The following is a 25,221-nucleotide window of genomic DNA, read 5'->3' on the forward strand; positions in this document are numbered from 1 at the left end:
TAGTGCATTTCAGTTTCCTGAGAGAAAGCAAGGTTAAATAAAATGAAAATTATACAGCTTTTGGCTCACAAACATCTCTATAAATATGGTACCTATTTGGAGTTTTTTTATTAATTTATTTAATTTGTATTTGGACTTAGAGTGAATATGACTGAATGCAACCAGAAAATGAAATATTGTCTTACTTTGCATGGCAATGTCAAGGATTTTTTTCTTCTGTTTAGACCTATGGCTTAAATTTATTTCGCCACAGTAAAAGTTCAGTTTATTTACTGTATTAAGCATACCTTAATGTGCATGTCTGTGATGGTACGCCTATGACTGAGTAACAGGAAAGAAAATTGCTGTTTGTGGGCAGTCTTGTCATTCCTATGTATAGTAATACCCTACGTTTGATTATGAGTATATATAATCTGAATGGCGATTACAAGATACTTGAAAAAATTAAGACCGAACATACCAAGTCAATATATTTTTAGAAAATACTGAACAAGCAAAATAGTTTTATGTGATATCCAAAAGAAAGTAGGTCAAATTACAGAAACCTTTACCGTTATACCAGAAATTATTGAATTAAAATTCATTAACAGAATGAAAAAACTTCTAGAACAAAAACATTGTTTAAGTGGAATTCCAGCCCAAAACATTACTAAAATATTGCAATTTTTATAAAACAAGAAAGCCAAAATTAGTAACGTATAAATTCGTCATTTACACCTTTGTGACTTTTTGATTTTCTGTTGAACCTGACTCTCTCAAATCACAGACTATTTTGTAATTTTCTGCTGGAAAATACTTCAAAATTTAAGTAAATTTTGATAAAGCTTAATGAAAGACTGAGTATTGCAGTATAAAATGTATAATATGCTTCAGCAAGGCAATTTTTCTATGCTAGTTAACCTCTAAACACTCATTTTTGTTTTGGTTTAAATACTAGTTCCAATTTTTCATTTTAGTTTATGAAACATACAAGCTGCAACTTGTTAAGAGATGAGTTATGGACAAGTATAACTGAGTTATGGAATAATTCCCTGCCCCATTTCCTGAATCTTCTGGCATTCTTTGGCTACAGCCTGGCAGTATATAAACCATACTGATTAATATAACTAAAGCCAGTGGAAAATCACAGGCATCACAAAATCACAAAATCCAAAATGTTCACATTGGACTAAAACCATACACAGAAGTTGCACAGTTTTAGTTGCAGATTAATACCTTGATCCTGACCCTTCACAGTGGCAGAAGTGACATATATGTTATGACGCAGACACAGTGAGTAAATTGTCACCATATTTTATGAAACTGAAAATAAATGAGTTTCCAAAGAAAAGAATAAGTCTATTATTTTCTGAGTGAACCAGAAGGTTTTGTTAGGCAACTGTTGAAACTCTTGAAACTTGTTAACTCTTGAAAACTATCCCAAGACATGCATCCATTCTGTTAGCTTTCCTTTTCTGATTCATAGTAATTGGATTCTACCACAGAGGAGGTAAAAGTCAATGTAGTTCATGCACAAACATATGAACTTTTACTTCATTGGACTAGAAATAGTAGAATGTTTTTCCCGGGAACTTCTCAAACCTCAGACTTGGAGAAAAGTGAAATGCTGACCCAAAAAACACAGAAAACCTGGCCAAGGTAATATATAATATCTTAACAGTGCAACTTTATCTTCTCATTTGTGAAATTTTCAGTTTAGGAGTGTATTTGTTCCCCAGTTGCATCTGGACAATTTTGTAAAGACAATGGACTACATTCTTTTCCATCCTAGATAAATTTGGGGAGAAAAATAAAAGATTGTTAGGCGGACAACAAACCCATAATCCCATTGTGATTTCTAGATCAGATCACTGCAACAGATGTTAATTTGGGATTTAATCTAATCGATCCATCAGAAACTACTGTTACTGCAAATTGTCACCATTCAAGAGAATGTGTGAGCACTGAGGTCATTCTGAATTTTAGCTCTGGCTTAGGTTTTAATTACCACAGGCCACCTGTAGTACCTTTGGTAGCCGTACCGGAGTTCAGACTTCAGCTCATCTGGCAAAGTGGCTTGAGGTAACCATATTTAGAGAGTAAGTCTTAGACTGTCTCCAACTCACACCATAGTCTCCCAATAATACTCCAGCATGAATAAACTCAGCTTCAGCAACCATCCTAGGCTTCCTCTGCCCCCCATGACAGGCTCTTTCAGCATGTGCAAATTGCTGTATTTAATGCACAAACCATGATCTTCCACCATTCTTTGTAAGAGAAGCCACTCTCGTTAGTACTGTCTTGTCTCTCCAGCAGTACACTGCCTTCAGCTGCCACTATCACCAACACAGATGGAGTCCCTGAACAGGTGACTTACCTCAGCATCCTTGATGACAGGACCATGTTTTTGTAAGTGACAGGCCACACCACACTTCTTCAGCCCCAACTGAAGGAAGATTGCTCACTCGTTTGTTTGGATCATGACATACTGAATCTCAGTCACTGTCCTGCCCTCTCCTCATTTTCAGAAGAGATCACTCTGGAGAACAGAGACTTACACAGTTGGTAAGTCACACACAGTAGGAGAGTTGTTCCATTCAATGCTCTCTGGTATTGAAATGCAAAGCTTTCTGTGTGCTTACATCTGTGGCCAAGAGGTCAGACAACTCCCTCTAGAAATGGTCACACTAACTTCTACCATCAAGTAATGAATCATTTTTGGGTGGGAACTCCACTGCCACAGTAACTGTAATAGTAATGTGCAACATCATCATATGTATACTCAGCCTGCCTGATGAGCATTAGAAACATGGCCAATACCACTCACAGCTTCACAAAACATCTTCAGTTGTGAGGTTAAAGAAGATATTCATATTCCATCTTGCTGCCTGCTCTAAAGGGATAGTAACTATGTATATAAAAAGACTAGCCTCTTTGTAATAACCCAGAGTCCGGAGGATCATCACAGACACTAAGATAGGACACAATGAGTGTGTGCACCACACCCCCAAGTCTTCAGCATTTGTGTCTTCTTCAGGCATAGAGGACATCAGTGCTGGTAGGATACCTGTATTACTGGTAAGCCTGAACACCCTATACTGTCATGAATCTATAGTGCCTATACAAACAATACAATGCCTTCAGCTCTTGCAGGCAAACTAGAGAGTCATGTTCAGACATTTCATCCTGAGATGACTGACTTTACACAAGTATCTGGATATTCCATGTTCTGAACAAGGCTGGCTGCAGACTTGAAAACCTCTGCGAGGCCAGCAAAGAGCCCTGTATCAAGTTTAAGGGAATCCGGCCATGACATTCAGGACTAACTTCATTCAATCTAAAACTGCTGCAGTCCTATGCTGTCCTGTTGCAAGTGGGCTACCTCCTTAAATTTAAATATTTGAGCATTTTTAATATACATATTTTTAATATACATTTATATATATATGTATATACATTTTTTATATATATATATATTTTATATATATACTTTTTTTATATAGGCTTCCACCTGACGTTAGTCTTTACCTGCTTTCTTTCCTCCCTTTCTGCCTTCAGTCTCTGGCTGAAGTCATATGCGATGCTACATGAATCACAAGCCCTTAAGACAGACTTACCCTATAGCAATCCTTCAATGGCCTTCAAAATGTCCCGTTGACATGAGCAGTGAACATTTAGTGTCATGGTGTCCTTGAGCTACGCTTCTCTCCCAATTCCCTCCCATCCCATAAAGACGCCTGTTATGCTACCTATGCAATCTCTCTCCTAAAAGATACCAACTAGCTAAAAGATATCAACTAAACAAAAAATGTTCCTTCAGGAAAACTGCTAAATATGGCTAAATTTGCTTTGCAAGAAAAACAAGCAAACAAGCTCTCAGATGTATCATGTGCCAGTACAGATAGGTGAGAACAGCTACTTGGTCTAATACAGACCAAAGTAACTCAGAAAGCCAAGATATAAACTTAAAAGTGATTCTCGGGTAAAGAGAACAAAAATGCTGTTTCTCATAGAACAGTAAGTGAGTAACTTAGATTCATATGATTCCTCAAAGAAAGAACATATGTATGTTTTAGTGACCAGAAGGCAGATAAGGTCCTTTGCATCTGTGTAGAAATTATTGGATTTTTTACTTTGCTTTTCTGGTTACTCAGACAGATCTCAGTCAGATGCCACAAAATCTCCACATGTTGCTGTTTTTTTGGACAGCTAATTCTTACAAATTCCTTCCAGATGTTTATTTACTCCTGCTTTTCTCCAGAATCCAGATAGCCTCTCTTTGTTCACCAACATAGTGTCAGAAGAACCGTCCTAAAAATGTGAGGATACTTGGCAGCCCACTCCCTGAAGAGTTCCAAAGACAGCGCAGCATATGGTGATAAGAAGGTAAAGAGCTGTGCAAAGCCAGTAGGTCTGGTCTACTGAAACACTTTCGAAGAACTAGAAGCAAGACAAACCTATAGGATGCTGATCACATGCCTATTGTCTGTGTAAACAAAGCTCAAGCACAGTCACCAAGCTGGCTAGGCCAAAGTTAGAGCTTAGGTATCTAGCAGATGCCCATCAATTAATTCTCCCATTAACTGAGGACTGCCAATTAGTTTCTAAGGCTGTTACCAAAAAGGCTGATCTTTACAAAGTACTCCAAGGAAAAAATGCCAGAAAGCATGCAAACTCCTATTTCCAAATACGTAAGGAATCTGGAATAAGAGTAGGCCTTCAAAAGACTACTTCACATTACACTCACTGATGATTTCAAATGCACAAGACTGGGGGGATGCGAATCATCTGTCTAAATTCACTCATCTACAGCCATCCTACATTCCTGATAATTAAGATCGAGTCATCTATAGCCATCCTACATTCCTGTTAATTGAGATCAAGTCAACAATGAAGTTGAAAACGTGATCCATCTCACTCTGAATTAGATGCTTAAAATATCAGATGAATCACATGCTAAAAGTGACTATTTTTTCCACTGATCATAAAGGTAGCCTTGAATGCCCAGCTCAGCTACAAACACCTACTCTGTTTACACTTAGAGCTAGGTGAGATGAATCCCAATCTAAGTATTGCCTTTTATGTCTCGGCACTAGAACAAGGATACAGCCCCCTCCCTGCCTTTGGCCACTTCAACTGAGAAAAAGAAAGCATATATATTTTTAAAAAGAACATGCAGAAATTAGCAGGAAATGAGGACTGCATGAGAAAGAGAAAAGGGTCTAGGATTAAATTTAAAAAACCACCTACACAAACAGCACTACTGTTTTTTAATTTAGCATTGATACTTGTAAATTCTGACTGAAGACTTTGAGATGTGACATCTGCTGCCCATAATACAGATGTACTACTGACCTTGTGTGACAGTTTCAGACCTGCCTAAGCAATTTTGATTTTGCCTAGCACTTGGCTCACAAAGAGAATAAAAGCCTTAATGTTATTACAGCTACTTTACTTTATGGATCCAACTCATTTGGGAAACCAGTGGAAGTGAATCTGTGGAGAAAATTTAATGAGGTTGAGCTAGGAAGGACCTGTGCCTGTATAGACTACTGGAGAGCTAGCAGGCTGCTGAAGTTCCGTAAGCGCTGAGCAGACAGAAAAGACAGTGTGATGTGAAACCAGCCAAAAAAGATTTTGCAAGAAAAACAAAATGATAGCAATAGCTTATGAAAAACTAAGAGAAAAATGTTCTCCGGAGAAATAAAACAAACTTAAAAATTGAGCTTAGTGAGAGCATATGAAAAACAAATATAGATGAAAATATGGCTGAAGCACAGGCATGCTTCTGAAATAACTGTGTATAGTAAGCTGTGATTAAATTGAGCCTAGATCCAAGGTGGAACACTTAAAAGCAATGAAGAATGCAGTTCTCACTTCTTAAAACTCTTCGTAGCTTTCAGACACGATCATGTTCTAATTCTTTAGGAAAGCCAACAATTTTTTTATCTACTTCATGATTATAAAGCTGTAAGTCAGATTGAGACAGCTGTGGCAATTTACAATTATTTTAGAGGTACAGTAGTTATGGTGTCAAAACTGTAGCTCATTAATTTAATTACCTGCTTTTACAGTAGAATACAATCCTGCAGAAAGAGGAGAATCAAACATCAGTTATTTTACATTCTTTTCCTCAGCCCTTAATTTTTGACATACAATCTCTTCTTTCTTGTTTTTTGTTGAATTCTACTTTTTTTGCCTTTTTTTTCCCTTTACGTCTATCTTGTCTTTCATCTAGTGAGCTATGAAACTCTTAGGAATGGGTGACCCTCAGAACATTAATAAAACCTCCATTACACAAAAATTCATCAGAGTTGGTGTTAATGGTCAAAAATCAACTGGCTGTTATGAATTTTATATGCCTCTTGTGATGAGGAATGACTGTTTGTACAGTATTTTGAGGAGAAAGCTATGCAAGTGCTTCAGAGTTGCCAATTATAATAATAATTTGAGATTTCACCATTTGCCAATATTTCCTACCCAGTAAATTTATCATAAAAAGATTTATTTTTCATGATCAGCACTGGCTAGGTTGTTAAAAAATACATATCTTAACTACAAAATGCAGTTTTCCCATATTTTTATCCCCTTTTTTTCAGTAATCACATTCTTTACTGAACTTAAAAATAAAAATTTGGCTAATACTGGAAGATGGGAACAAGTGATGTTCATGAACAGTGGAGAAGAGAGTGATATGAAGACACGACTTGCCAAGGCTGACAGGTTAGCCAAACATGTGCCTAGAAACACTAGCAGGTGGCACATGATTATGTCTCATACATTTGGTATTTTCTGAAAAATAACAGTCTACCACTTAGCCAACCTGCAGCAAAATTTATTTTTCATCTTGATCTTTCAGTTCAGTTGAATAAGCTCCTTCATATTACCCCACCATATACTTTCATAAGGGAAAAGATTTATTGTTAGACACTCTACTAATAAGGTCAGCTAAATTATCTGCAAAGTTGATCAGTCTTGAAAACACAGTGGCAAAATTATTTTATATATGAAAATATTTTATGTGCACTTATATATGCTTATTTTGTATTTAATAGCTAAAATATAATCTCATGCAAGTCTTGCTAATGTGATATTATAAAGAAAAAACAGTTAACCCTTATCCACAGATTATGGAAAAAATAATGTGCCACATATTCCCTCCACAGATTAGATAGTTTTGCTCCTGCTGTTAGGTTCTAGTATTTGCCTCTATTCCACATCTAGGGCCAGATTTCCAAATTACAGATAAATTTCTTTGATAGTTCTGCACGCAAAATTATTTCTAAGTTTGTTACATATCTGACCAGATTCGTAACTTCTATGTTAATCATGTAAGTATCCAATTATACTTGTAAAGTTCTACCCACCAGTAACTCTTCCTGGGAAAATGTAAGCAGAGACAAATAGAGAGTTACTTCCTCAGAATCTGTATGTGCAGTTCTCTGTGCAGTTTGTTGTTCAGGGATATTCACAAATACCAGAGGTTTTAGACTTTTTCTATGACCACCACAAAACTTTTGAGCAATATTACAATGTACTTTAGTGGGTACACTGTAACACTATTTTTTGTTGTCTTACAAAATTTAAAAGTACTTTTTGTGTAGTTTCACTTTAAATGAACTAATATTGAAAAACCCATTTTATTCCTTAGGCTAGTATGTTCATGTCTCTTTTGAGGTTCTGCATTTTAGAATAGAACAGAATAACTTTTCTGCTAATCCCAAAATATAATTGATTTCTTAATCCACGCATAGTTTATGAAGCTGATTTAACTTTTTATAATGAGTATTAGTGTAATCTTAATAATTTGGAACATTTCCAATACTGTTATAATTTAAGAAAGCTATACAGTTAAAAAATACTGCATCTATCCTCTATTTCATACAAATTTTGAGAAAAATCTACAAGCCACATCAATGTCTTCGCAAGTGCCATAAATTTATAATTGGCTCATATGAAAGAGTTGTGGTATACATCACCCGTTAAACCACAGGAGGGTTGAGACTGCTACACAATTTTCATTTGCACAAGAAAGTAATAATTTATTTTGAAAGGCTGGATGTTTTCTATCGCAAAATTTTATGAGGAAGATATCTATTTTTCAGATATCTAAAACCTTAGACCGCAGATAAGACAAGTCTCATCTTAGAGATAAACTGTGACTCGCTATATTAATGCACAGTAGGCAAGTGTGCAAGCAGTTGTTGACCGCCTCCTCCTTCCCCTCCAAGCAGAGAAATGTCACATTGCAAACCTTGCATATAGAGTGCAAAAGAACTCCCCCGCACACACACAACTGCCATTTAAGATTTGGTCCTCAAATGTTCTGAAAGAGGCTCCCTGTTTCTGTAATAGTTTGGACCTTCCTTGTCCACATTCCTACCTGTCATGCATACATGGATTTCCTGCACTCTAGTTTGCCACAAGCCCCTAAATTCCAACCTCCAGATGTCTCCCTGTCTTTTCCTGGGGAATAAAACTATCCCATACTGTTTATCAACAATATCTACATGAACCTCTCATTTCAGATCCTGCATCTCTTCACTGTCTATTTGACTTTCTGCATTTCTAACCTGTACCTTTCTCCCCAAGAATGCTAGTTCCCTCCTCCATGTACAGAGCTCAGCTGGGGATCCAGTATTCCCTCCTGCAAGCCAACACACAGCTGCATTTCCCTAACTGATAAATTTGAGCTTCCTAAGAAGAGGAAATAAACTCTGCCTGTGGTGCAGCAGCCACACTACATCCTCCTGGCTCACTCTGCTCGCACTGCAAAGGGGAAGCAGAAGTGATGGGCAGTAGGTCTTGCCCAGCCAATACTCACTGCAACACATGCACTGTAAGAACTAGACCCATAGCTTTGTCTTAAGACTTTCATTTCCTTGACCCAATTGCCTAAAAATAAGCGAGGACTTTCAGAGGGAGGTGGAGAGAAGGAAAAGGGAAGAGTACACACCTGCCTCCCTGGTCTGTTTGCCATCTCTATGTAATGTAAGCTCAATACAGAGGGGCTCCCTGCAAGCTACAGAAATGTTGCTTGAATGCAACAGTCTTCCAAAGGTCCTGCCAAAAGGCAGCTGTGGAGCAGACCTGAATACACCCGCTGTATTCCACAGCTCTTTCAACCTTTTCCTTGCCCAGTCAATGAGATTGCACTGAGTCATGTGACAGATGTCCTCCCTTCCCAGCCATCCACTGCAACGCAGCACCAGCACGCAGCGGCACCTGGGAGCTGGTGTTCAAGGCCATACTCGGGGCACATCCTCCCTAGCTCCTGTGCAGCACCATAGCCTTTCTCCAGCTCCTGGACCTGGCACAAGATGCAAACAGCTGGGGAGAGACAGCAGGTTTGTCCACCTAGGATTCCAAAGTAGAAAAGAAACACAATGCTGTTCTGGGAATGAGGTCACTTGAACTGGAGTAATTCAAAACAGATATGAAATTAGTGGATATTTTACATGAGGCGTGAGATTTGCCTGGTTTCACTAGTGTACCACTGAAATATAGCCAAAAGTAGAATGACTTTCCAGGTAAGAAACCGAAGGAAAAATTCTGTGACTGACATGGTCCTGCAGAACTCTATCCAGAGCTCACCCTGGCATAGGTGTACATATAAATCACACCCTTACAGGGAACCAAAACCAAGTAGCACAAGGGCTTAAGGGATTAAAGACTTATTCTGGAGAATGGAATTATTCCTGGTGCAGTCACCAGCCCCAACTCACCTCTCAACATCTCTGTTTTATCTTAAAACTGGCAATAATCAGTGCTCAACAGCAGGCAGCACAAAACATTGTGCCCAGCTATCACCTTTTTTTTCTTTTTATTTTTTTCAGTGAACAACCCCAGCTCTGATGCAAAGAAGATTCTGCATTTCTACCTGATGTTCCCCCTTTTCTAGTAAAAAGATCATTGTAAAATGTGACCCCTTTGCCCTATTCCTAAAATTTTTCACATGGAAAATGTAGTCCTTCCCCTAGAAATCTAATACTTCAGAAACACTACTTTAATAAATAATGTGAAATCTGAAGCAGGCTCTTCTGAGTGAATCTCACTGTTACAAACATGAACAGAGGGCTTCATTCCAATTTTATCTACTCTAGCCCCAAAAGATGCCTAACACAATGCCATCACCATGCTCACTGATCTATCTGTGCTGCCCATTCTTAAGTCGATGGGGAGACATGGCAAGAACACACATGCTCTATCTTCTGTTTCACAGCCCTGGGAAGCTTGAAGGTAGGACAAGGAGCCAGACCACAGAAGCAGCTGCTTCCCAGTGGAGCAATTCCAACATGGCTGCTCTTTCCCAGACAGGAGAGGGAATGGACAAGGGCAAAAAGTCAGAAGGGAATTTCCCCTGCACTGGAATTTTCTCTCCATGAAGAGGTATACAAATACATAGTCTACAGGCACAATTCACAGGATCTGGCAAGTTTGCTTTAGACAGGAAGCAACCATCTTTTTAAGCTTTAATGACAATCTAACATTGGTATAAAAACTAGGTATCTTTCAGGTTTTATGGAAGTTTTGTGCTTGCAAATTGATCTTTTATAGAGTCTTGCTGAACTGTGATTCACATTTACTTTAGCAGACATTCAAAAAATGGTTGCACCTACAAATTATTATATTTTCTAACTTGGTATCTCAAACATCTATTATTCAAAGCATTTTATTAAATTTTTAAGATGTGCAAACAACATATACAACCTCTGAAGACACACAAGCCCTCTGAAATTTGTGCTTCTATGTATATATGCTTGTAGATACTTAAATATTGCAGTCATAAATTTATTTTCTCTTATGTTGCATGTGTCATGAACACTTGCCTACATGAACAACAAGAATGCCAAAAAATCTCCTAAGTCTGGCCAGAAGTGCAGTATTTATACTTGAATTAAAATGAATTCCATGTGCAAGCTAAAGTAGCACTCCATCAATAAAAATTTCAACCACTGTCTGTGGTATGGCACTAAGGCATCTCTTTTCAGCTTTATCTGACACTAGGGATTTCTTGCTTTACGTAGCTAAGAATCAACAGAAAAGTATTTTAAGTATATCTTCAAGTACTTTGTTTCATTTATATCTAATTTAAAGAACTATTGAAAGACTCGGGTGTGCATGAATACATAAACAAGTATACATTTGAATTTTCGTAACAAAACTTCTTCATATGATGGAATTCTGTATTATAAGCACTTCTTAACAGGTACTCACAATTTGATCAAAAATGCTCCCCTTTCTTTTTCTAGTTCTAAGCCATTAAGTAATTTTGCTTGTTGACAGCTGGAACAAAATATACTCATTTGTAAAACAGAGGAGCATGAAAAATATATTTTCCTATTTGTCATTCTCACTCTTCTTTCAGAATGGTTTCATGCACATGTAGATACGTTTCAGTATTCAATCGAGTCCAACAGTAAAATCTCAACATGACTACGTGAAGGATCTAGAGAGGAAAGAGAGTTTGAGAATTATGTAACCAGGAGAGAAGAGCCTTGTCAGTAAAGAGGGTGGTCCATAGATAGGCCAATGAAAAGATTTCTGCGAGTTTGTCAACAGTAATGAATTTCAAGTACCCTCTCCTGGGGGACCTTGGGTCTTTACTAAAAAGTAGCACGGTTATTTCTCTGAGCTCTTAGAAAAGTACAAAGAGGTGGTCCATAAGACAGAGAGAAGCAAGCTATTAGTAGATTGAAAGATTTGAACTGTAATATGCAAATAGAAACAACTGTATCATGCAAAATGTATATTGGCGTGTTTAGCATTAGCAGATAGCTGAGCAAGTTACACGTGGAATGTTACACCAGATTACACTTGCAAAGAGTTATTTTAGCATAGGCAAAATGACAAGAATATAGAGGTCTAACCTAGGAAATATAAGGCAAAGAGAACTGTAGAAAGGCTTGTATTATCCATGCTTTTCTGTGTCTCCCTGGCTACAACCACTAGCATAGGTCCCACATACACGAACTGAGAACAAGCAGTGTGAGTGCACTGAAAACTGTTTAAAAGACTAAGTTACTTTTCTACAATGGTTAAAGGACTAGAAGGAGCCAAAGCTTTGCTTATTCCTCACAAGTATTTCTGCTGTACCAAATGCCAGCACCATCATTTTATCAGTCGGATGTGTACACTCTGTAGCTGTACTCAAAAAACCAAATAAACCAGCACTTTTATTAGTAACTTACAGTACATGAATTCCAGTAAAAACTTGTAAAGGAATTTCTCCTGAGGGAAACACATAATTAGTTTTAGAGTTTTCCAGAATAGTAGAGGGTTGTTAGTTTTTTTCACATGTTTCAGACATACACAGAATTCTAAACATCTATATTTATAGGTTCCAAAAGATTTTCAACAAGTCTGTGTAAGAAACCTTTTTTTTTATTTTAGAGGATGCCTGTTTATCATACATTTTCTTGTCCACTAACAGCGTCTATCCAGACACAAGACCACGTTAGAATTACTTCAGTCATGCATTAATCATAGTTGATGAAAGACTTTAGGCAAGTATTCAGTTTTAATAAAAGCTCTTGAAAGTTACTATCCACATAAAGAAATATCTTGGAAAGTATCACCCAAAAAGCAAAACTGAAACCCAATAATTAATAAAGAAATTATACCATGTTAAGTTTTAAATAATACTGAACAGATGGTTTAATCTAAGGGTCTATATAAGCCAAAACCAGCAGATAAAAAAATGCAGGAGAAACGGGTGTGTGATAGAAAAGTCCACAGTTCCAGGATCCGATCATACTACATAGCAAGGCTATTCTAAAATATATGGAAGGTAGAAAGGATGAGGAGCTGGTCTGATGTCCTCAGATGTAGACAGTAAAGAGTAGCTTTTTTTTTTTTTATAAAATTTATCAACACTTCTTATTTACCTTTAAATATTTTGCAAGTTTCTGAATTCCCCAGTATTCTGATGGCAAATCGGTGTTTCCTTCCTGATGACGTACAGGCTGTTCTTCATCTTCCTCAGTCTCTGAGGAACTTTCACTAATGTCTTCAAACCTGCATGATGTTTTACTAAAAATAAACAAACAGCATCACCCATTTTAAACAGCTATAAACTAATATGAACAAGTACATTTTAAACAGGTATGACAAAACAGCCTAATAACAGAATTAGAAAAATATAATTGACATTGACAAATATTAAGTGTGGTGATAGTTACTACAGATATGGAAAATACAAATAAAAAGGAAGAAGGAAGAAAAATAAGTAACCCATACCATTTTGAAGCTGGTTGTACTTTAACAGGTTCAGAAGAAATGCCACTGGCTTTCTTTTTCATTTTCAGAGACACAGTACTACTTCTCCCTTCTTCTTCAGTATCTTTTTTTGTGGCCTTGTCACTAAAATATTTGTTTTTATTGAAAAAAAATATTATATATACATAGAACCAAAATCTATGGTTGGACACATATTATGTCCGTACATATGAGCTTATGAACCTCCACAATCAACTTCACTAAATAGAAAGTATGCTGTGTCTTAACTGACTAATTTTGCTTTAACGAAATAGTGGAATATTAGAAAAATTACATTATGCTGACCTGTATGTGATACAAGAACAAGGAATGAGTATATGCAGACAGACCACAGATCCATTCATCCTAGGATACCATCTCCAACCATGACCAATAGCAGCTATTTAGGTAACAGCAGAAGAACAATGGAAGAACACAGAAATTATTTTTTTCCCCGAATATTCTTCAGCAAATTGTGCTTCAGGGAACTCCTCATCATCCTTGCATTAGCAGTTTTGGATTATTTTTCTTCCATGAATGTGTCTGGTTGCTTTTTGAACTCACATAAACAAACAGCCTCTACCATCTTGTGGTAAAGAATTTTAGAGCTTAGCCCTGTGTTGTATGAAGAAGTCTCTCCCTTTGTTCTGAACTGGTCTCACTGGCTTATTTTCATTTGATGCCCTTCATTCTTGTATTAGAATGGACAGTGACTACCTGTTCCCTATTTACAATCTCCAGTCATGATATTCTGTGTCTGTCTTATTGTCCCCCAGTCATCTTTTTTCCAGGCAAAAGAGTTCTGGTCTGCCTAGTTCTTCCACACACTGAGCTGTTCTATAGCTTTGATCACACTGAATACAATATATCTTGCTTTCCTCATATTCCAAGAAGACTCCTAGGCTGAGTTGGGCACAATCTCTGGTGCTTTTTTGTCTCTAATTTACAATGTTGTGAAAACCTTTCAAGCCTGAGCTGGTCATACTACCACTGTCACAACAACAAGAGACTACTACTCATAATTACAGCCAATTTCACTACCTCTAGACTCGAACAATGACTGTGGAAAAAGATAAGCTCTTGTCGCTGGAAAAACACATTTTTTTAACTGATGACTGTAGGTCACATCCAAAATCTCTTAAAATGCTTCTTGCAACATGTCAAATTGGCAGACTTGAGAAGATACCGATTTTTTTTTGTAGGATGGCAATCAAAGCCTTTCCTTCAGACATTCTTCTTTCTCCATAAACACAAAATCAGGAAACGTGAAATCAGAACGGAGTACTGATTTCAGAAGACAAATCCAACAATATCCAATGTATGTATACTCTATTTTTGGGTGTCCAAACTTTGGCATAATCTCATTAGTGAAGACTGTTGCTAAGCAGAGCTACAGAAGTGGCTCATAATATGAAATGATTAAAAACTGGTAGTATAACTAAGAGTCATCCTGATTTTCCATCCTGGATCTCTTTTGCCTCCCTCAGAAAGTGTGGTTTAGATTAGACTGTCTACTCTGTCTTGCTTTAAAGGGTATTTTAAACAAAAAATATGATAATATCACAGTCCTGGAGGACCAGTACTGCAGATGGTTGCAAGATATTTCTCTGCCTTGCTTGTGGAAATGACATAACATCATCAAAGTTGTTGCATGACAGAAGAAAACTGAGACATGTCGTTGGTAGTCCGTATTCTCTTCTTAGAAATTAACATGTAGTAAATTTTGTTTCATTGCTCCTAACTTAAGATAATAATGCAAACATATAACATGCAGTCCAATCATTAGCACAGTTTAGAGAGATCTACAGGAAAATTCAATTATAAAGAGAACTACTTATCTGTGGGAAGCAGAAAGTCCAGTATTCTTCCACTTCATAGATGGTTCTAATTTATTCTTGTCAATGGACCTCCTTGCTGCAGAACTTTTTACTTTCTCGCATACATTCTTTTCTGTAAAATTGTGAAGGTTCTGGGATTGGCCAGAGACTTTAGCATCAACTGCTTCCATATGCTGACAATTCTTCTCACATGTTGGTTCTTTAAAAAAATTACATTCCTAATAAAAGAAGGAGACATGGTTTGTCAGTCATATTGCTATATGAATAATGAATATTAACACAGTAAGTTATAAGCACAATTCCAGGATGCTGTGCTTAAAAATTGTATGTATTAAATATAGAACTAGATTATAAGAATAAAAGCAGATTGCCTTTAAAAGAATGAAACATTAATCTGGAAAGTAGCTGTTACTGTGTGAAAATTAAAGTTTTTGAAATAAACGAACTAGCTAAATTTGGAACTTCCTGAACATACTTGAATGTTGGGTGTTGTTCAAATTCTAATATGTTAAATAATTTGTGACACAAGCAATTTTATAGAACCTACTTCCAAATGAGTTTTAAGATCTAGAATTGCAAAGTCAGTCATTCTGCTTTCAATGGATCATTTATATAAAAACTATTTCACTGCATAAAGGATTTACAAAAAATTCCCACAAAAAATGAACACAAAACTGAAAATAGGCTATGATAAATTGCTAGACTTCAGTTCCAAGTAATTTAATTTGATATAGTTTAGAATTAATATAAACACATTCCATCTCAGTTTTTTCACCTCCTGTCTCTCAGGACAAAACATTGTTGAACAAGTCACATACAAGAATGGAGACGAGTGTCACCTAGCAATCCTCCAGCTGTCTGTGTCTAGTACCATGGCTGATCAAAAATACCCAGAACAGAAAGGACCCTTGTCAACTCTTATTCTCTGTTGGAACATATTCAATCTTTACAGGAAAGACAGCATACAATCATTACTTATTATTATTATTATTATTGCAGCTGTCACTACCAGATAGGTGAAGACATTCCTTTATGTGTCTGATTCAAGGCAGTTTTAAGGAGACTGTCACAGTATGGTCTGTTTTTGACTAGTCCCTGATGTGAATCAGCTGTTCCAGGCTTGCTGACCTAACTGTCTAATCAGAAACTAACTCATGCTAATTCTCTCATTCTGAAAATGTACTCTAGACAAGACAATTTAACACATGATAAACTAGACAAATCACAGGGAAATCAATGCTTGACAAGCTAAGCACACATTAAAAAGTATGTTTCCTTCAGCACTGTATGCCAACACAGCAATTCTAAATGTTAGCTTAAACAAGGCCAAGAAGATATTATAAAAGTTAATTGGGTTTGCAATATATGTGTATGTAATGAGCCTTTTGAAGCTCTCCTCTCCTCAGAAAATAAATCAAAACTATTTCCAGTCATAATTTATTTCATGTAGGCAACCTTGGAAATACAGCTTTTCTCTGCTTTTCAGAGTTCCAGAGTAGAGAAGATTTTCTTTCTACAAATGCTCTGCAGCTCTACAGTATTAACTTGTTTAAATTCTAGTTTTAGAATGCAGAATGTACTAAACCAGCTCTTCAGCAAGGCAATATGATATGATATTCTTATACCATTAAAATGGCATAATTTATACTCTTCAGCATAAACTTATTTACACAGTCAGGGAATACTGAATAAGTGATAAATTCTATTTATTTACTTTTATTTAATAAGTGTACACATTTCTTGAATAGCCACAGTATCTTTATAAGAGCAGAAAACCAGTAAAGAAAGGTATATTATCGCTATTATCGATATTAACATTAATCTATGTTAACATTTAGGATTAGAACTGTAAAAAATTATTAAAATATTACCATTTTTTACCTTTCATGAACATCAAATGAAGCCAAATCAGTTTGAGAGTACATTAAACCAGTAATTATGTCTAAAAACATTCATATATTGCCACATTTATGAAATGTAAACCAATATGTAGATATAACATTAAAAAATACTTGTCTATGGGATAAATAAAACACATTTTGGAACTTATTGCACTTTCAAACAGAACAACTTACAAATTTAATTCCATTACTGTTAATATAAGCTGCTGTATTTATGTGTACAACTTGAAATGCTCTGTTCTTTCAGAACTTTCAAATATCTATATCTCAAAGACAATAAATATCAGCCCTACATCCCAGAAAATCAGAACTAAAGGACAAGAAAATTTCCCTGTTAATGACTTCCTTCTTGCAATAATTAAAATTGCATATAAATAACCACAATAAAACTTTTGACAGGTTTTAGCCTCTAATGAATTTTACCACCCAGTTATTAATCTATTATAACCACACTAGAAATCTGAAAAAAGAGTTTTTATCAGGAATGATGAAACAACTAAAATTGTAGCAGCACTATGTAACTCTAGCTAATATAGAGCTCTAAGTAAAAGCCAAAACACTTGCATTTTACAGTGGCTGAAGCAACACAGCATGTAAGCTGGATGCTTAACTTTCAGCTCTGATATTTAAATCAGGCAGTTCTCGTAAAAAAGTTGGGCTATTATTTATATTTGGGCTACAAAGAATGAAGATTAAAATTCAAGTGGTTTTCATCACAGAAAAATATTGTCATAAAAAGTTGACCTTTTCCGTAAGGATATCATATTTTCCTGCTTTAACATTTCCAGTGCTCCATAAAGAATAACACCAGAAGACAAGCAAAACTTTTTATGCAAAATTAGAAGCTGACCTCACATATTGGATCAAACCTCATGATAAGGTATGATAGAACGCTATATGAAATAGTGTATTATTTGCTATTTACGAAAGGAACATATTTAGTAGAAACTGAAACAAATCCAAAGAAAGATAATAAATGCATTTCAGAGTCTTTAAAATTCTTCATTTAATCACAGATTTATCTTTGATAAAGAAAAGAAACGTTCAGCCAGGCTTATAATGTAATTCTTACCAATGTACAATGTACGTTTGTACAAAATAGAATATACACACAGTATCAGTAAATACATACCTGTTTAGCCATATTTTCTACAAATCTAGGTGATCTCTCCCTTAAAAATGTGACAATATCTTTATATACATCACTTTTTCTTTCATAGTCAATGTCATCTTTACTCTTTAGCTCACCCTTAAAAAAAGAATAAATTTTAAATTATTATTAATAGCATTGCCTTACACAGGTAATTTAATCTGCATCATGAAATACTGCTAAAGAGCACAGAGGTCACACTGTAATGAATTATGTATAGCAGTCTCATGCTCAGCACAGAGTCGATCAAACTACTTCAATAATGCTTTGTAAAGATGCACGGATCGTCTCCATGGATCCCAACAGATAATCAAGATCTTACATAGAATTCTGCAAGTAATTACTATCAGTTAATTGTACTGTGGGTAGTTCCACTGAAAAGAATTTATGGCTCATGGCAAACAACCAAGTAAATATGAGCTTCCAGTGCAGTATGGCAGATGTCTAAAAGGATCAGAAAATACTGTGACCTGACTGAGCCTAAGCTTTATGAGCTTCATCCGTTAAAAATGTGCTAAGTCAAAATTTCCCTGGATTTTTTAACTCTTAGGAAATCAATCTGTGGAGTTACACCTGACGGGCATCAGTCTCTCTTCAAAATGAATGTAAGAGCTCTGGTCACTGTTTAAAATACATAAGGGACTATTATGTCTAAATAAAATCTGTAAGGAAAGAATTAACCAAAATGAAAAGTAGAAGAAAAAAAATAAATAATTTTTAAAAAGCTTCCACTGAAAGAAGAAAGAACTGCCTATCATTTATAAAATGACAAAAGCATTCTATATTGGCCGCCCAATAATATTAGACCTCAGACCAAGAGCAATGAGGCACTAGAGAGGCATCTAGTCCCACAGTACCTTTAAACAGGAATAGTGTGAAGGACTGTTAGGGCACGTTTAAAGACTAAAGAAATACTGCTAGCAAAAAGTGCAGAATACATGCCAAGTATAAAACTTATAGAAAAAGCACTCAAAACATATGGGAAAACTAGCATACATTTATTACTGTGTCTTATCCTTCTGTACTGATAGACTAACTCTGCAGGTCTTACAGCCTCAACACCACTACCCTAAACCTGATGGATATTTGATTTTAGCACATAAAAATACTCATTACTTCATGGTATCCTTTATTATTACTTACTCCATTTAAAAACACTCCTGCTGTGCTGCACGTGATGTACAAAGGATCAGTGTCATGTGGTTTGACGACTAAGTAACAAATTTCTCCATGCACTTGTCTCCAGGGAGGAGCTCGGCATCCATTAGAGAATGTGTAATCTGTAACCAATTAGCATTAGTGTTTTTATCCAGTTTAAAATTTTTTTTAATAATTATGTTTGATGATAAATGCAACATGTATACAAATAAAATTCCCAAAACAATATCTTACTTTTAAGAACTCACACTGTTAGGAATTAATCATGCAAAGCTCTGTGACCCGTGGCCCAATCCAGCTAAGAACTACAACTGTGCTTAGCACTTTTCAGGATCAGGGACTCAGTTCACTTCCTCTACTTCCACTGAAGAAATTCATATGATTGGAGATTATTTCTATAACTAAAGGCTGAAGAACAGCATTCCATATCTGAAAATACTTTTTCTTTTACTTTATAACTTTGAAGTAGAAATAAACACTTCAAATTTATTACTGAAATTAAGTTAGCAAATTTCACACAGAAGTAAAGTACTTTAATAAAGGTATATATAAACGTGAGATATGGTCAGATTTGGACCTGATGTATATTCCAGTGATTCCAGTACTGTATCTTCTCCTTTCCCAGAGAAATTCTTGAGAAGATTCACTTCATTATTTATAGCAGCTGGATTTAGTCTTACATCTCTGCAATTAATAGAAAATGGTCCAAAATGTATTCATCAAAAGGATGTACTTAGAGAAATGAAAAGAGAATATTACATGACTTTTTTCTTTTACATTGAGTCTTAATACTAGCAACAAAAACCTGGAAATGGGTCATGTCCCATTGTTTTCCTTAATTTTATCTGTTTAGTGAAATTTTAGTTCCATAGCTAATATGAAGTCCTTGTAACTACGAAACAGACTCAATGTAATACTTAATACACTTCCATGAAGAAATAAACATTTCCTTGAAAATATTTCTCTTTGTTGTTTGTACAAATTACTTCAATTTGCTACCAAAACTCAAAACATATGCAATAAAAAAACCACACTTGCAGGCACACTCTTGCATACCCACACCTACAGCAAATTCTTCAGAAAAAAAATGTTTTTTCAATAACTTACTGAACAGTGAGAGTTATTTCAATAAATTTCTTTATGTCACACCAAAAGCACATGTTGTGAGTTGAAACCAATCTGATTTAACAATAAAACAAAAAAATGCACTGGTTGGCATGTTTAGCTTCCATTTGAAATGCACTTACTGTGAAATGTGTTTCAAAGAACTATCAAGCAGTTGCAAATCCAGCTGATGAAGAAGAAGAAAGATTTTCGTTTTCATCTCTGTTTCAGGGTCATCATCTTTTTTCACTTTGTCAAGTAAATGCAACATGGACATATCTTCTCCTTCAACAGTCCCATATTCAGGGCCAAGAATTTTCACTATAGGATCTCTGTTAGCTGTAAACATGAAACAGAACCATATAATGTGATACTATGTTAAAAATGATTAGGCAAGACAAACTTTTTATCTCAATTGCTGAATAATTTTCATGCTATTAATTTACCATAAGAACTCTAATAATGTGCATAGTTATTCATCAAATATTACTGTATGATGTATTCTTTCATATCTCTCTGTTGTAGTTTCAAATGCACTTTTAAAAACATGAAAACACTAAGAACAAAAAGAAATTTTTCATAACAAACAAAATTGCTTTTCACAACAAAGATTAAGATTCATTCAACCAAGAGGTGATTATTAAATATTTCCATTTATCAACAGCCCCCTTTCCAGAAAATATGCCTGGCTGATCACTAAAACAGGAAATCATTGGGTTTAACTCACTGAAAATTGATTATTTTAGAAATATGATTTAGTGTTAAAGAACATCTTTAAAGTTTTCTATCAGCATTCCCAATGGCCCCATTACTTCCTCAGCTATGCCAGCTGTTCTTTTTGATAAACAGTGACATAACTGCATGTCAATGGGTTTTACGAAAATATTTTGCTCTGTTCCTGCAAATGAAGTCCCATGCATCTGTGAACGCCTCTGCACAATACCCTGTCCGTATTATTCTTCCCTATTTTTCATGACTGATCGCTGTCAGTGACAGGACCCTGGATTAGATGGTTCTGAAGTCTGATCCAGTATGAGCATTTATATTTTAGTATTGCAGATGCAATTTCTACTAATATTATCAAAGAATATTACTGATCTCTTCTACCTCCAATGAGAGGAAGATACCCAGTTTAGAATATCAAGGGTCGTCTTGTCAGTTAAAATCTAGGACTTGAATATGACACAGTAAAAGTACTCGTACCTATATTTTAAAAACCATTGTGAGAAGGAGCTGGAAGTGCTCACTGTGAAACTTGTGCAGGTAAGAATGTCTTAAGCATGTAAGTTTTTCTGTGGCTATTTTTTAAGGATGTAACACTTTGAAAGAGGATTAAACTACAAACATAGGAAAGACTGCTATTAGCCTCCAATAAGACATTCTTTTTCAGAAATTTAAACCTACTGTCTGTTGCAATAGCTGCAGTATTAATCAGTATACATGAATTTGTATATGAGATTCAACAGTTTTATTTTAACTTTATTCCAGATTTCTCTGTTACTGATTTCGGTGAAAATAAAAGAAGAAATAGAAACTTCATTAAGTTCTGGATCAGCACCTTTAGCCACCTTCATGAATCAACACCTTCTTACATACTTAAAATGAAGGCATGCCTGCCTTTCTTCACATTTCATAAACATGAATTGAAGGAGAAGACATATTTTTTAAGAAAGAGGAAAGATGAAAAAAAAGAAGAAAGGAAACCTTCAAGGCATGCCTGTGCTTCCTTAAACTTTTCTTCCATAGCGATTTGTAGCAAACAGGACAGCTGGTCAAAACTGCGAACTCTGAGACTTGATGCCGTGAGGAGAAGCAACGGTTGGCCATCTTTACCTTTGGCTTCAGACTGAAGAGTGGCTCCTCTAGAAAAATTAAATTGTATCTTTTTAAAATAAGAACTTCAATAAGCAGCAAATTTTAGAGAAGAATCTTCAATGTTATTCAAGCTTCACATGATAACGCATATGCAATTTTTTTAAACTGTATTTCAGAAAACTTCTGAGGTAAACAGATTCATTCACAGCAAATCAGACACCTGTAACTCATTTGCTTTACCTTGGCAACATCTTTAAATAGAATTTTGACAGGCCAAATTGTGAAAAAATATTCTTACAGGACTGGTCACACCTGCTGTTTGGCCTCACAAAATATTCACTCATATCCTGCATGTTCCTTCTACAAGATTGCTGAGTGATTTTCTGACTATTAGGTTCATAAATGACAACTGACTTAAAATGATATAAATGTATATTTCTATTTGGAAAGAACTCTCTGGTGGAAGGGAATGGAATATTTTCTCAGAATTAGGGTATTTCTACAGCATTATCTAAACAGAATCTGAATTTGACAACTTATCAAGGAAAACTCTAAAAATTCTCCAGTAGCTTTGTGATTTAGTCAAGAAAAATGATTTTGTGCATTCATGGCACCTTGCTACGTCATTGGTCAAAGAATGACAAAAATTAAATAGTTATTGTAAGTCTTAGGTATCATTGCAAAATCAGTCAGCACCAGATTAAAAAAGAAGCATAAACCTCTTGATTATCATTACTTTTTCAGCACTAATGTTCAAACACTAGAAGAACTGTTAGAATATTTGATAACTAAACTACAGCAGTATAACGGCTATTTTGATTAAGACTGAAACCTTGTTTATATATTAAAACTACCTACTTAGAACTTGGAGACTGCTGTTCACAAAGAAGCTGTAATGCAAGACTGTGCTTGTTAATTTGCCTCAATATCAGCTGTGCTTAATCAGGAGTGTATTGGGTTTGCATGGCAAGGTTTTGGTAGTGGGGGGGCTAAAGGGGTGGCTTCTGTGAGAAGCTGCCAGAAGCTTCCCCCATGTCCAATAGAGCCAACACCAGCTGGCTCCAACACAGACCCGCCGCTGGCCAAGGCCAAGCCCATCAGCAATGGTGGTAGCGCCTCTGGGGTAACATAGTTAAGAAGGGGGGAAAAAAACTGCAGGGCAACAACAGCCAGAAGAGAGGAGTGAGAATATGAGAGGAACAACTCTGCAGACACCAAGGTCAGTGAAGAAGGAGGGGAGGAGGTGCTCCAGGTGCCAGAACAGAGATTCCCCTGCAGCCCCTGCTGAAGACCCTGGTGAGGCAGGCTGTCCCCCTGCAGCCCATGGAGGTCCACAGTGGAGCAGATCTCCACCTGCAGCCCCTGGAGGACCCCACACTGGAGCAGGTGGATGCCTGAAGGAGGCTGTGACCCCTTGGGAAGCCCACGCTGGAGCAGGTTTGCTGGCAGGACTTGTGACCCCGTGGGGGACCCAGGCTGGAGCAGTGTTCCTGAAGGACTGCACCCTGTGGAAGGGACCCACGCTGGAGCAGTTTGTGAAGAACTGCAGCCCGTGGGAAGGACTCATGTTGGAGCAGTCCATGGAGGACTGTTTCCCGTGGGAGGGATGCCACGCTGGAGTAGGGGAAGAGTGTGAGGAGTCCTCCCCTGAGGAGCAAGAAGCGGCAGAGAAAATGTGTGATGAACTGACCACAACCCCCATTCCCATCCCCCTGCACCACACAGGGGAAGGAGGTAGAGAAAATTGGGAGTGAAGCTGAGCTTGGGAAGAAGGGAGGGGTGGGGGGAAGGTGTTTTAAGATTTGGTTTTATTTCTCATTATCCTACTATGACTTTTGATTGGCAAGAAATTTAATTTCCCTGAGCCAAGTCTGTTTTGCCCGTGATGGTAATAGGTGAGTGATCTCTGTGTCCTTATCTCGACCCACGAGCCTTTCGTCATGTTTTTCTCCCCCTGTCTGGCGGAGGAGGGGCATGATAGAGCAGCCTGGCGGGCACCTGGTGACCAGCCAAAGTCAACCCACCACACAGGAGCCACTCCTAACACTAACAGAAATCACACAGGTAATCACTGTTACACACGTGTTGTAAAAAGTTTTAGGAGTAGACAGTATAAGTTGTACAAATGCCTAACTAAACAGGTCTGTATCACAACCAAGATAGAATAGTCTCAAACTCTCAAAAAAGCCTACAAATTTTAACTCAAAATTTTCAATATGTACCAGTAAAAACCCCACCCATTTCAGCCTCCCAAATACACTTAGGCTTTCTTTATGCTAAATGAGCATAGTTTTGCTTCAAAACACACTGCAGTTCAGACTTACTTTATCTCATAACCCTCTCCAAATACTGAACATCCCAATTGCGTTTTCCACTCAAGGGGCTCTCTGAAGACAAATGCTGCTTCCTGAGGATGTCTAGTGCTGAAGTCCTCTGCAAACTTAATAAGTTGATTTAAAAGAGATTCGTTCAAAGGGGTGATTTCGAGTGTGCCAGTTCCAGAACCAGCAGCAGTCCACTGAACTGCTCTTGCCAATGCCGCTCCCATGGTCTCAACTAGTATCAAAGACGTACACCTTAGCAAAGAAACACAGTCAGAGAATGACCAAACTGAGCTCTCAGATGATAAATACAATACGCTGTGGATGCTATAATTTGAAATAAGCGTATCTATGAATGATTAGATTCTTTTATCTTGTTCAAATCCCCTAAGTGGGGAAGAGAACATGCAAATATTTTTAAAGAAATAGGGAAATCTGGTGAAAACACAGGTTTTTTTCATCTTGATTAATTAATTTCTGGTGCTATTAGAAACTCAGGGAGCTGATAGCATGAGGTCTCTGTTACAGCTGTAACAGAAAGGGTTGTTGTTGCCACTGTTAAAAACTGTATGTGCCAGGGGACAGATGCATACAACCCCCAACAATGACAGCCCCCAGACATTTTCTTTAAATGGAGGAAGAAGTGGGGTGATAGACCCGCCCGTGAAGCCTGGAGGGGCCGAGGGCGACCGCGGTGA

The 25,221-nt window shown here is 36.7% G+C and overlaps 1 protein-coding gene across 1 annotated transcript in view; it reads right to left on the minus strand.

The window, feature by feature from the left end:
* ODAD2 (outer dynein arm docking complex subunit 2) overlaps window positions 1-25,221 on the minus strand; it is a 92,270-nt gene that overhangs the window by 66,565 nt on the left and 484 nt on the right. The window contains exons 2-10 of the mRNA XM_087761464.1: window positions 24,527-24,778; window positions 22,092-22,249; window positions 20,531-20,726; window positions 19,861-19,967; window positions 19,269-19,405; window positions 18,108-18,224; window positions 15,072-15,292; window positions 13,219-13,347; window positions 12,867-13,011 (exon numbers count right to left, since the gene is read on the minus strand). Coding sequence (XP_087617590.1) covers window positions 12,867-13,011; window positions 13,219-13,347; window positions 15,072-15,292; window positions 18,108-18,224; window positions 19,269-19,405; window positions 19,861-19,967; window positions 20,531-20,726; window positions 22,092-22,249; window positions 24,527-24,750 — 1,434 coding nt within the window. The 5' untranslated portion in view covers window positions 24,751-24,778. The remainder of the gene's footprint in view (window positions 1-12,866; window positions 13,012-13,218; window positions 13,348-15,071; window positions 15,293-18,107; window positions 18,225-19,268; window positions 19,406-19,860; window positions 19,968-20,530; window positions 20,727-22,091; window positions 22,250-24,526; window positions 24,779-25,221) is intronic.

This window comes from Nipponia nippon, unplaced genomic scaffold, assembly GCF_047370975.1.
Source record: "Nipponia nippon isolate SJK-2023a ecotype South Korea unplaced genomic scaffold, ASM4737097v1 scaffold_1, whole genome shotgun sequence".
Taxonomy (NCBI): Eukaryota; Metazoa; Chordata; class Aves; order Pelecaniformes; family Threskiornithidae; genus Nipponia; species Nipponia nippon.